Source organism: Oncorhynchus nerka, linkage group LG4, assembly GCF_034236695.1.
Source record: "Oncorhynchus nerka isolate Pitt River linkage group LG4, Oner_Uvic_2.0, whole genome shotgun sequence".
NCBI lineage: Eukaryota > Metazoa > Chordata > Actinopteri > Salmoniformes > Salmonidae > Oncorhynchus > Oncorhynchus nerka.
The window spans coordinates 19,269,864-19,282,245 of record NC_088399.1 but is presented as its reverse complement, the minus strand read 5'-3'; the positions used below and the strand labels follow the sequence as shown (position 1 = coordinate 19,282,245).

General features: G+C 43.9%; 1 protein-coding gene across 11 annotated transcripts in view; it reads left to right on the top strand.

Moving 5' to 3' along the window:
* LOC115119853 (zinc finger MIZ domain-containing protein 2-like) overlaps positions 1-12,382 on the top strand; it is a 44,664-nt gene that overhangs the window by 8,250 nt on the left and 24,032 nt on the right. For 7 of the 11 annotated variants that reach the window (XM_065017306.1, XM_029648741.2, XM_065017308.1 and 4 more), the window contains 10 exons: positions 786-874; positions 3,337-3,451; positions 3,866-4,056; positions 8,792-8,963; positions 9,324-9,575; positions 9,675-9,860; positions 10,703-10,780; positions 11,329-11,548; positions 11,819-11,960; positions 12,115-12,211. In XM_065017306.1, coding sequence (XP_064873378.1) covers positions 825-874; positions 3,337-3,451; positions 3,866-4,056; positions 8,792-8,963; positions 9,324-9,575; positions 9,675-9,860; positions 10,703-10,780; positions 11,329-11,548; positions 11,819-11,960; positions 12,115-12,211 — 1,503 coding nt within the window. In that variant the 5' untranslated portion in view covers positions 786-824. The remainder of the gene's footprint in view (positions 1-785; positions 875-3,336; positions 3,452-3,865; positions 4,057-8,791; positions 8,964-9,323; positions 9,576-9,674; positions 9,861-10,702; positions 10,781-11,328; positions 11,549-11,818; positions 11,961-12,114; positions 12,212-12,382) is intronic. The other 4 variants (XM_065017312.1, XM_065017311.1, XM_065017307.1 and 1 more) reach the window with 2 other exon arrangements.

The following is a 12,382-nucleotide window of genomic DNA, read 5'->3' as shown; positions in this document are numbered from 1 at the left end:
AGGTTGAAGGGAACTAATATCCATAGAGAAGGTTTCTGTCTGGTAACTGTCACTCTATATACCCCCCCCCACACACACACACACACCCCTCTTCAATCTGCAGGGTGTCTGACCCAATTCTGTGAGGAGAGGAGACGAAGAAGAAAGAGATGGCTCTAATGTTGGCAACAAATTAGCCTGTCAGTTAGCGGAGCTTACCCTGGAATGAAGAGTAATTTACAGAGAAAGAGAGGGATGGAGAGTGAGGCAGAAAGGGAGGGTGAAGAAGAGAGACTGGGATGGAGGGAAGGGAACGGTGATGGAGGGAAAGTTATATTGAAGGCGTGTGATCCTAAAACTGAGAAATGGCAGTGCAAGAGAAGCCCCCTCTCGCTCTCTCTCAGCCCTTAACGAGCTGTGTGTGTGTAGGCAGCCTCTTCATGGCTGTTCTCTTCAATTCCTGCTGCTGCCCCTCCCTTCTATGAGAAGCTTTATGCCAGGCAGTGATAGGCTACCGCTCTGAGACACACACACACGGATACGCACACATAGAGACAGAGGCTAAAAGGGAGAGGAGGGTAACTTGTGTGGGCTATGATTGTGAAATCACTGCTTCAGTTCAATGCTATGAGACTAATTTCGCTCTCAATTCATTTCAATTAAATTCAATTGACATGATATTGGTGATGACAAGGAAACGATAATACATGGAATAATAAATTATCACAAAATAATTAGGCCTATTCAGAATACGAATGAAACACAAATGACACACCATTTCAATACTCTCTCTCTCTCTCTCTCAGGCTGCCTGTCAGGGTCTTGTTGACCCCCCCGTTCCTCCGATGAACCCCCTCAACTCCATGAAACCCGGTCTGCCTCCCACTCCGCACAGGTACACACACACACACAGAGTGACTCATAGAGGGAGTGCTGAGCTGATTGTCAGTTGGCTTCTGGTTGGCTTTGACCTCTCACCTATCCTGCTATTGGCTGATCTCTGGGATCTGACTGCCGATTTGCTGCTGCTGGCCCGAGTGCTAGTTTCCTGTTTAAGAGTTCACTTTCTGTGGTTTCAGGGGGGAAGTGGTTTCGAGAGCGTAACCTTATCCGCACACACACACACACAAGGGTTGGGCTCAGTTCAATTGAATGTCTCATAAATTCCAATTCAATTCTTGAATTTTAATTAGTAAACAGGATACGTAATTGCAATTTGAATTAAAGAAAATAGAATTGAATTCAGTGAAATTCAATGACATTAAAATGCCTGTTCTATTATATATTAAGTGTGGTCTTTACAAATATACATTACCGGTCAAAAGTTTGGACACACCTACTCATTCAAGGGTTTTTCTTTATTTTTTAAAACTATTTTCTACATTGTAGAATAATAGTGAAAACATCAAAACTATGAAATAACACACATGGGATCATGTGGTAACCAAAAAAGTGTTTTCTTTGTGGTTTCTTTGCAGCAATTTGGCCATGAAACCTGATTCCCACAGTCTCACATGAACAGTTGAGGTTGAGGTATCTGTTAATTGAACTCTGTTAAGCATTTTATTTGGGCTGCAATTTCTAAGGCTGGTAACTCTAATGAACCTATCCTCTGCAGCAGAGGTAACTCTGGGTCTTCCATTCCTGTAGTGGTCTTCATGAGAGCCAGTTTCATCATAGTGCTTGATAGTTTGATTGACCTTCATAGCTTAAAATAATGATTAACTGTCATTTCACTTTGCTTATTTGAGCTGTTCTTGCCATAATATGGACTTGGTCTTTTACCATATAGGGTTATCTTCTGTATACCACCCCTACCATGTCACAGTAGAACTGATTGTCTCAAACACATTAAGAAGGAAAGAAATTCCACAAATTAACTTTTAGCAAGGCACTCCTGTTAATTGGAATGCATTCCAGGTGACTACCTCATGAAGCTGGTTGAGAGAATGCCAAAAGTGTTCAAAGCTGTCAAGGCAAAGGATGGCTACTTTGAAGAATCTGAAATATAAATATATTTTAATTTGTTTAACACTTTTTTTGGTTGCTACATGATTCCTTATGTGTTTTGATGTCTTATTATTATTCTACAATGTATAAAGAAAGAAAAAAAGGTGTCCAACATTTTGACTGGTACTGTACATAAAACATCAAACATGTTATATACATATAATTTTGGGGGGAAACAATTGATTTGCAGAACAAACTCTTAAAATGAACAATATCTGTATGCAAATATTCTAAGTTATTCTATTTAATTAATAATTTAAATATGGGGAAAATACATTTCCCAGAATGCATTAGCCTAACCTTAAAGTTGACCCGAAGCCTTCAAAAAGAAGCCAAACAAATGAAATAGTTGGTGGAAATTTTATTGGCTATTCTATGCACTAAGGTTAGAGTACATGAACACAGTTTCCAGTGAAAAGTGATATATATATTCTTTGGTATCTGGAAGTGTTACGTGTCACATTCAATTAAACTAGTGTTATTATTTATTTATAAATATATTTTACCCCCTTTTTTTCCTCCCAATTTCAATTATGATCTTGTCACATCGCTGCAACTTCCCAACAGGCTCGGGAGAGGCGACGGTTGAGCCATGCGTCCTCCAAAACATGACCCGTCAAACCGCTCTCCTTAATTAACATCCGCCCTCTTAACCCGGAAGCCACATGGGAGGCTGAAACTCTTATGCTTTGACTGAGTGGAATTACACTTCCTGCCATTCAAACGCAAATTCAAATTCTACATCCTGTCGGGTGTGGCCAATTTTGAATTTCAATTCATGAGTTGAATAGGAGTCAATTCCAAATGTATGAATTGAGCCCAACTCTGACACACACTCTCAGGAGCCTCCTCTCCCTCGGAAGGGCTGCTCATACTGGTTTCTAAGTAACTGCTTTGTTGTTGTTATGGAAACGTTGTTGAGTGCCTCTTGAGGATGTGATGTGGTACAAGTCATTCAACTCCTACAAATACACCCACTTGTCTTTCTCTTCAACAAACTAACAATAACTGCTTCCTCTCCTTCATCTGCACAGATCTGACAAATTAGGATAGGTGAGAGAGCATTATGGTGGTGTACCTACCAGGTATTGCTTTCACCTGTCCAGGGTCCATATGTAGCACGCGTCTCAGAGTAGGAGTGCTGATCTAGGATCACATCCCCTTTCCATGTACTCTTGTTCATTTTTTATCTGAAACGCAAGACTGATACTAAATCGGCAACCCTACTCTGAGATGTTTGATGCACATTACAGACCCAGGTCTTGATGCACATTATAGACCCAGGTCTGTAAGCCATGCCCGTACATGACTCCATACCATAATATCCCTGCTTCCTGTCTCCCTTAGTGACGGTAACTTCCTGTATGACTCTGCCTCCTGGCAACAAGGCACCAATCAGCAGCCAGGCGCCCTCTCTGTGGTAACCACTGTCTGGGGCGTGACCAATCCCTCGCACAGCCAGGTAACGGACCAGGCCAATTATGTCTCCTTCCTCATCACCCCACCCCCCTTCTCTCATCCATCCTGCTATCATTATCATATTTTCCATCCATCAGCCAACCCTCTTCCATCCCCCACTCCTACGTCCATGTATTTAACCTTGTTTGAAGGAGAGCAAATATCTTTGGCAGCATTCCAGGCCGCCTACATAGCAGTTGTTCACCAAATCTGACAAGGCCTGGATTGTGTTTTAACATGTTAGTAACCGCATCAGTGATATTCCAATCCTGCTACAATGTAGATGACACAGCTTTTGATTATTTGTTCATTTGTACAGTATAAGTGCTTTGCAGACTGTATGGAATGTCAATTTCTTTTTTCTTCTACCGGTTACCTGTTTCCACTACCTATCCACTTCCTGTGTTACCCCGTCTAGGTGTTTGGCGCGCCCATGGGTCCGGGCGGGAACTCTGGAGGTCACATGATGCAGGGCAGCGGTGGCGGTGGGGGGATGAGTCCCGGTGTGAACCACCAGTACCAGAGCTATGGTGATAAGGGCTACGGACAACAAGGTCTCTACGGACGCCCCAACACCGCCTATAACCAAGCACCACCATATGGACAGAGGTAAACACCTTTTGACCTGTTTTTATGGTATATGTTCACCGGGGTCGTGTTCATTAGGCATGAAATGGAAGGAAACGGAGTACTACCTAGGGTATTCACTAGGCATGAAATGGAAGGAAACGGAGTACTACCTAGGGTATTCACTAGGCATGAAATGGAAGAAAACGGAGTACTACCTAGGGTATTCACTAGGCATGAAATGGAAGGAAACGGAGTACTACCTAGGGTATTCACTAGGCATGAAATGGAAGGAAACGGAGTACTACCTAGGGTATTCACTAGGCATGAAATGGAAGGAAACGGAGTACTACCTAGGGTATTCACTATGCATGAAATGGAAGAAAACGGAGTACTACCTAGGGTATTCACTAGGCATGAAATGGAAGGAAAGAATTGACTGAAATAGGGAAGGACTACCTGGAACATTGCACCGAATACATCTGTTTAACCTATAGCTATAGTAAGCAGTAATCATGAGCCTATAAACCAGAGTGGTGGTGTGCAATAGTAGGATGACCACTTAGTGCAGGGTGAGTTGCATAATCAGCTCCAATGTAAATAACATGAGTATGTCTGATGTGTAAGTCGCTCTGGATAAGAGCGTCTGCTAAATGACTTAAATGTAATGTAAAAATGATAAGCTTCCCAGTAAATAATTAAAAACAATCAACACAGAAAGGTGCTTAAAAATAGCCCATTTTAACATATGTAGTCTAAGAAACAAGATCTAGGAAGTCAATAACTTGCTTGTAACAGATGACATTCATATTCTCTGAAATCTCTGAAACTCACTTAGATAATACCTTTGATGATACAGTGGTAGCAATACATGGTTTTAACATCTACCGAAAAGACAGAAATGCCAACGGAGGTGGTGTTGCTGTCGATATTCAGAACCACATTCCTGTAACGCTTAGAGACAATCTAATGTTAAATACTGTTGAAGTAATATGGCTACAGGTTCATCTGCCTCATCTAAAGCCCATTATTGTGGGAAGCTGCTATAGACGACCAAGTGTTAACAGTCAGTATCTAGATAATATGTGTGAAATGCTTGATAATGTATGTGATATCAACAGAGAGGTATATTTTCTGGGTGATTTTTAAATATTGACTGGCCTGCAACCTGAATCAGGTTGTCCGTCAACCTGCCAGGGTAGTTACAAACAGCACAGGAATTAAATCATCAACATGTATTGATCACATTTTTACTAACGCTGCAGATATTTGCTTTAAAGCAGTATCCAAATCCATAGGATGTAGTGATCACAATATAATAGCCATATCTAGGAAAACCAAAGTTCCAAAGGCTGGGCTTAATATAGTGAATAAGAGGTCATACAATAAGTTTTGTAGTGATTCATATGTTGATGATGTAAAGAATATTTGCTGGTTTGTGGTGTGTAATGAGGAGCAACCAGACGGTACACTTGACACAGTTATGAAATGACTTATTCCAGTTAATAATAAGCACGCGGTGGTCTAAGGCACTGCATTGCAGTGCTAGCTGTGCCACCAGAGACTCTGGGTTCGAGCCCAGGCTCTGTCGCAGCCGACCGGGAGGTCCATGGGGTGACGCACAATTGGCCTAGCATTGTCCGGGTTAATGAGGGTTTGGTCAGTAGGGATATCCTTGTCTCATCGTGCACTAGCACCTCCTGTGGCGGGCTGGGCGCAGTGCACGCTGACCAGGTCGCTAGGTGCACGGTGTTTCCTCTGACACATTGATGCTAAGAAGCAGTGCTGCTTGGTTGGGTTGTGTTTCGGAGGACACATGGCTCTTGACCTTCGTCTCTCCCGAGCCCGTACGGGAGTTGTAGCGATGAGACAAGACAGTAACTACTAACAATTGGATACTATGAAATTGGGGAGAAAAGGGGGTAAAAAATAAATAATAATAAACACCCATTAAGAAAATGACTGTTAAAAACAGTTAAATCCCCTTGGCTTGATGAGGAATTGAATTGAATGGTTGAAAGGGATGAGGCAAAAGGTATGGCAATTAAGTCTGGCAGCCCAACTGATTGGCAAACATACTGCAAATAAAGAAATCATGTGACTAACCTAAATAAACTAGACTAGGAAACGAAGATAAATTATATAAAGAATGATAGTAAAAAGCCAACTTGGCTCCTTCATTTATTGAATTAGATGGCTCATTCATCACAAAGCCCACTGATATCGCAAACTACTTTAATTACTTTTTCATTGGCAAGATAAGCAAACTTAGGGATGACATGCCAGCAACAAACTCTGACGCTACACATCCAAGTATATCAGACCAAATTATGAAAGACGAGAATTGTACTTTTGAATTCCGTATGGAAAACAAGCCAATCTGGATGGAAAATTACTGAGGATAATAGCAGACGATATTGCCACATCTTTAATTTAACCCTACTGTACCCTCAGGCCTGGAGGGAAGCTAAAGTCATTCCGCTACCCAAGAAAAGTAAAACCCCCTTTACTGTCTCAAATAGCCGACCAATCAGCCTGTTACCAACCCTTAGTAAACTTATGGAAAAAATTGTGTTTGACCAGATACAATTCTATTTTACAGAAAACAAACTGACAGCAGAATTTCGGCATGCTTATAGGGAAGGACATTCAACAAGCACAGCACTTACACAAATGACTGATTGGCTGAGAGAAATTGATGATAAAATGATTGTTGGGGCTGTCTTGTTAGACTTCAGTGCAGCTTTTGACATTATCGATCATAGTCTGCTGCTGGAAAAACGTATGTGTTATGGCTTTTCACCCCCTGCTATAATGTGGATAAAGAGTTACTTGTCTAACAGAACACAGAGGAATTCTTTAATGGAAGCCTATAAAATATAATCGAGTTAGAATCAGGAATTCCCCAGGGTAGCTGTTTAGGCCCCTTGCTTTTTTAAATTTTTACTAACGACATGCCACTGACTTTGAGTAAAGCCAGAGTTTCTATATATATGCGGATGACTCGACACTATACACGTCAGCTACTACAGTGACTGAAATGACTGCAATACTCAACAAAGAGCTGCAGTTAGTTTCAGAGTGGGTGGCAAGGAATAAGTTAGCCCTAAATATTTCTATAACTAAAAGCATTGTATTTGGAACAAAACACTCACTAAACCCTAAACCTCAACTAAATCTTGTAATAGATCATGTGGAAATTGAGCAAATTGAGATGACCAAACTGCTTGGAGTAACACTAGATTGTAAACTGTCATGGTAAAAACATATTGATGCAGTAGTAGCTAAGATGAGAAGTCTGTCTAGAATAAAGCAATGTTCTGCCTTAACAACACTCTACAAGGCAGGGTCCTACAGGCCCTAGTTTTGCGCAGCTTGACTACTGTTCGGTCGTGTGGTCAGATGCCATGAAAAGGAAAATTTAGGAAAATTGCATTTGGCTCAGAACAGGGCAGCACGGCTGGCCCTTGGATGTACACAGAGAGCTAATTTTAATAATATGCATGTCAATCTCTCCCGGCTGAAAGTGGAGGAGAGATTGACTTCATCACTACTTGTATTTATGAGCGGTATTGACATGTTGAATGCACCGAGCTGTCTGGCGAACAGCTCAGACACCCATGCATACCCCACAAGACATGCCACAAGAGGTCTCTTCACAGTCCCCAAGTCCAGAACAGACTATGGGAGGCACACAATACTACATAGAGCCATGACTACATGGAACTCTATTATACATCAAGTAACTGACACCAGCAGTAAAATTAGATTTAAAAAACACCTTATGGAACAGCGGGGACTGAAGCAACACAAACATTGGCACAGACGCATGCATACACACACACACACACGCACTATACACACACATTGATTTATTACTGTAGATATGTGGTGGCCTGAGGGGTCACTGTGTTGTGAAATCTGTGAATGTAATGTTTTAAAATTATATAAACTGCCATAATTTTGCTGGACCCCAGGGAGAGTAGCTGCTGCTGCTTTTACAGCAGCTTATGGGGATCCATAATAAATACAAATACAATAAGGTTTGTGCTAATGAATACAACCCTGAACTTTTCTTCTCCATTGCAGAATGTGTAAAGTTTCATTAGCCGAATGAACACAACCCAGGGCTCCAGTCAGTCAGACACATGGGGAGAATTTGAATTGCATTTGATTTGGTTTCCTCTTCCTCTCAAAGCCCATTTGTTGAGAAGGACAGAGCAGAGGTCCCTAACCTCTGATCTTGTCATCCAATTGGTTTTGAGAAGGAATCAAGGAAATGCCATTGAGATTCTACCATGGAGACTCCACTGGTGGAGGAAGGTTTATTTCTGCTGTGTGAGTGAGTCATAGTGCTATGGGAAGATCCACGTTCTCTCCTCGTCTGCTTCTCAAAACCCATTGGATGAGAAAGACTGAGGTCCCTCTGGCCTTGACCTCCAATGGGTTTTGAGAAAGAGAGGAGGAGAGGGGACGTGAGGAGTATGCAATTGAGATCTTCCCTATGTCGCTGTGTGTCTCTGTCAAAGCAGCAGGCTGCGTCACTGCTGTCTGTGGGGGGTTCTTCATGGAGTCAGAACAAGAGCTACGTGTATCAGAGAGGGAGTCCCACCCACATCTCTGAGCAAGACGCACGCACTCACACACACACACACACACACACACACACACACACACACAATCAACACTCATTGTGCTTGGCCACTATGGAGTGAGTTGCAAATAATTCTCCCTTTCTCTCCCCCTCTCTCTCTCCCTCTCTCTGTGTGTATCTTAGTTACTCTAATAATGGTGGTGGTGGAGGGGGAATGGGCCAACGCCCCCCCTCTGACTTCACCCAGGCTGCTGCCGCTGCTGTTGCCGCCGCCGCTGCCACGGCAACCGCCACTGCCACGGCAACAGTTGCCGCCATCCAGGAGAAGCAGAACCAGGAAATGAACTACGGCCAGGTAAGAGGCTCCACCTTACCGTGTGTGTGTGAGCAGGAAACTGCTTACCTGGACAGCTTTCCTCTAAATAGTGGGCTATTTCTTAAACAATTTATTGGGGGGATATTGTGCTTCTGTTTGGTTCATTGTTAGAGCTCATTACACACCCTGCAGGACAGAGCAGGAACTAGCTCTGCCACACCCACACACGCTCCAGACTCCAGAGACATGGGCTTGATTAGAGGGAGAACATAAGTATTTTTTAGCAGACTGTTTACACGTCTACAGAATCTGTCTCTGAGGAGAACCCACACTGTAAGTCCTATCTCTTCATCGGTCTGTTTCTCTCCTTTTTTTTCTCTTTTTTGTTTCTGTCTTCAGATGGGCGGAGGACCCTCCTCCTACAGTACCCAGTTCCTGTCCCACCCGGGCCCCCAGCAGGGTGGGCCCCGCGGCCCCCCGGGGATGAGCCCCAGTGGGATGGTCCAGTCCCGGCCTGGACAGCACCCCTCAATGGGGGGCATGGGGTACCCCTCGCACCCCTCCCAAGGTCAGGGCCAGAGGATGTCCCAGCAGCACCCAGGCTACCCAGCAGGTCAACAACAGGGGCTCAAACGCCCCTACCAATCTGAGGTACACTTAGAATATACACAGAGCAAACACATGCAAGACGCTAACACGCGTCAACATGAGCTTACAAACTCCCCCTCCTCTCCCCCTGTCCCTCCCCAGGGTTTCCCAGGGCAGCAACAGTATGGTTCAGGGGGCATGTCTCCGTACCATGGTGGCCAGCCCCTCCAGTACCCCCCCGGACCCCAGCAGCGCCCGCCCCAGTCCCCATCATACCACCCCAACCAGCGCATGCCCCCCATGGCACAGTACCAGCAAGGACCACCCAACCCGGCACAGTACTACAAGGTAAGCTGTGAGATCACACTCCTGTGTTTAGGTTCACTTGTGAAAGGGGCTAGCAGCAATGCAGCCGACCCAAGATCACACACGTCCTCCATTTAATAGGGGTTCGATATCCGCTTACGCCTTATTTTACTTCCCTTTCATCTCTCACATTTTTGTTCACAAATAAAAGCTTTTAAAATATGAAAGTGGAATGGAATTCTGTTTTCCTTACTTTAAAATACATATATTTTTATTAAGTATTTTACATTTAATTCACATCTGTCATTTAGCAGATGCTATTATCCAGAGCGAATTACATGAGCAATTAGGGTTAAGTGCCTTGCTCAAGGGCACCAACAGATTTTGTCACTTTCTCTGCTCAGGGTTTTGAACCAGCGACCTTTTCAGTTACTGGCCAAATGCTCTTAATCGCTACATGTTATTGACCGCTACCTCTTAGTGTCTGTGGTGATGCCGATCTTGTGCTGATATTTTTTCATGTTTTATTTAACCCTTATTTTACCAGGTAAGTTGATTGAGAACAAATTCTCATTTACAGCAACGATCTGGGGAATAGTTACAGGGGAGAGGAAGGGGGATGAATGCGCCAACTGGAAGCTGGGGATGATTAGGTGGCCATGATGATATGAGGGACCGATTGGGAATTTAGCCAGGACACCTAGGATAACACCCCTACTCTTACGATAAGTGCCATGGGATCTTTAGTGATGGCTCCATACACAGGGCAATGTCCCCAATCTCTGCCCTGGGGCATTGGGATATATATATTTTTTAGAATAGAGTTAAGAGTGCCTCCTACTGGCACTCCAACACAACTGATTATTGTGTGTGTGTTTAAACAGGAGCAGCAGTACAATGGGCAGCAGGGTAACATGCCACCAGGAGGCTACAACGCCTTCACACAGGCTGCTGTCAATGCGGTAAGCCACCTTGTGTGTGTAGCTTAGCGGTGTGGAGGAGATGGTCCTTTGCTTTGGAATGTTTGGGTCCTTTGCAAATGTAATTTTATAATATAATTGTAATTTGGCGATCCAAATAAAGAACATGTTAGGCTGTGGCGCACAGGGATTTTGTGTCAGCAATTAGATTGAGCTAAATGGTTTTTCAATGCAAGTCATACGTTGACATATGATGGACAACGCAGATGATTGCCTGTAAAAAATCAATAAAAAATCACAATTGCTGTATGCTACTCATCTAAAAATAGTTGACTATAGTTGACAATTAAATAATTAATATACAATTGAATCTGTGTTCATGCATGTCTTTATAGCCGTAGTGTTATACAGTAACTGATTCAGAGGGGTTGGGTTAAATGCGGAAGACAAATTTCAGTTGATTGCGTTGTTGTACTTTCAACTGACAAGGTGACACCTTTCATTCAGTTGTACAACTGACAAGGTATCCACCTTTCACTTTATGTATTGTAGCCTTATGATGATATCTTCTATTTAAAACTCTCCCTCAGCAGGGTGGCCGAGTGATGCCGGGGTACCCCAGTTCGCCTTTGGGGGGTAACCCAACCCCTCCCATGACTCCAGGCAGCATGCCCCCCTACCTGTCACCCGGTGGGCCTGGACCGGACACCAAGCCCCCCTACCTCCCCCAAGGCCCTGACATCAAGCCCCCCTACCTCCCCCAAGGCCCTGACATCAAGCCCAACATCAACTCCCTACAGCCCCCCACTGGTGAGATACTTACTGCAGCACACACTCCTTTATCATGTTATTGGACTAATGGAAATGTATTGAGAGAGACCTGGGTCGTGTTCATTAGACACCAAACCGGGAAAAAAAACAGACTGAAATGAGAAGAGACTGCCTGGACGTGTCCAGTAAGAAATGCACATTTTTGTTTTCCTTTGCAAAATGTTCCTTTGTGTTCCTTAATGAACATGACCCTGGGACCAATTCATAGGTTAAGTACCTGTGCACTCTCATTCCCCTCCCCCTGTTTAGGTAACCCTAGCGACGACCTGCGGCTGACCTTCCCGGTGCGCGACGGCGTGGTGCTGGAGCCGTTCCGATTGGAGCACAACCTGGCAGTCAGCAACCATGCCTTCCAGCTGCGAGACTCTGTCTACAAAACCCTCATGATGAGGTCAGAGCCCACCGCCTCTCAACCAATCACTCAGCCGTTTCCTTGACGTGATCCAGTGTTTTTTAATACCGTGGAGTTTAGAGTTTTACCACATTATTAATTAATGACACTGGTGTGTGTGCGTGCGTGAATCTTTTGACTGTGTGTGTCCTAGGCCTGACCTGGAGCTGCAGTTTAAGTGTTATCACCATGAGGACCGGCAGATGAACACTAACTGGCCCGCTTCCGTACAGGTACAATCACACTTACAGGTACAATCACACGTACAGGTACAATCACACGTACAGGTACAATCACACGTACAGGTACAATCACACGTACAATCACACGTACAGGTACAATCACACGTACAGGTACAATCACACGTACAGGTACAATCACAGGTACAATCACACGTACAGGTACAATCACACGTACAGGTA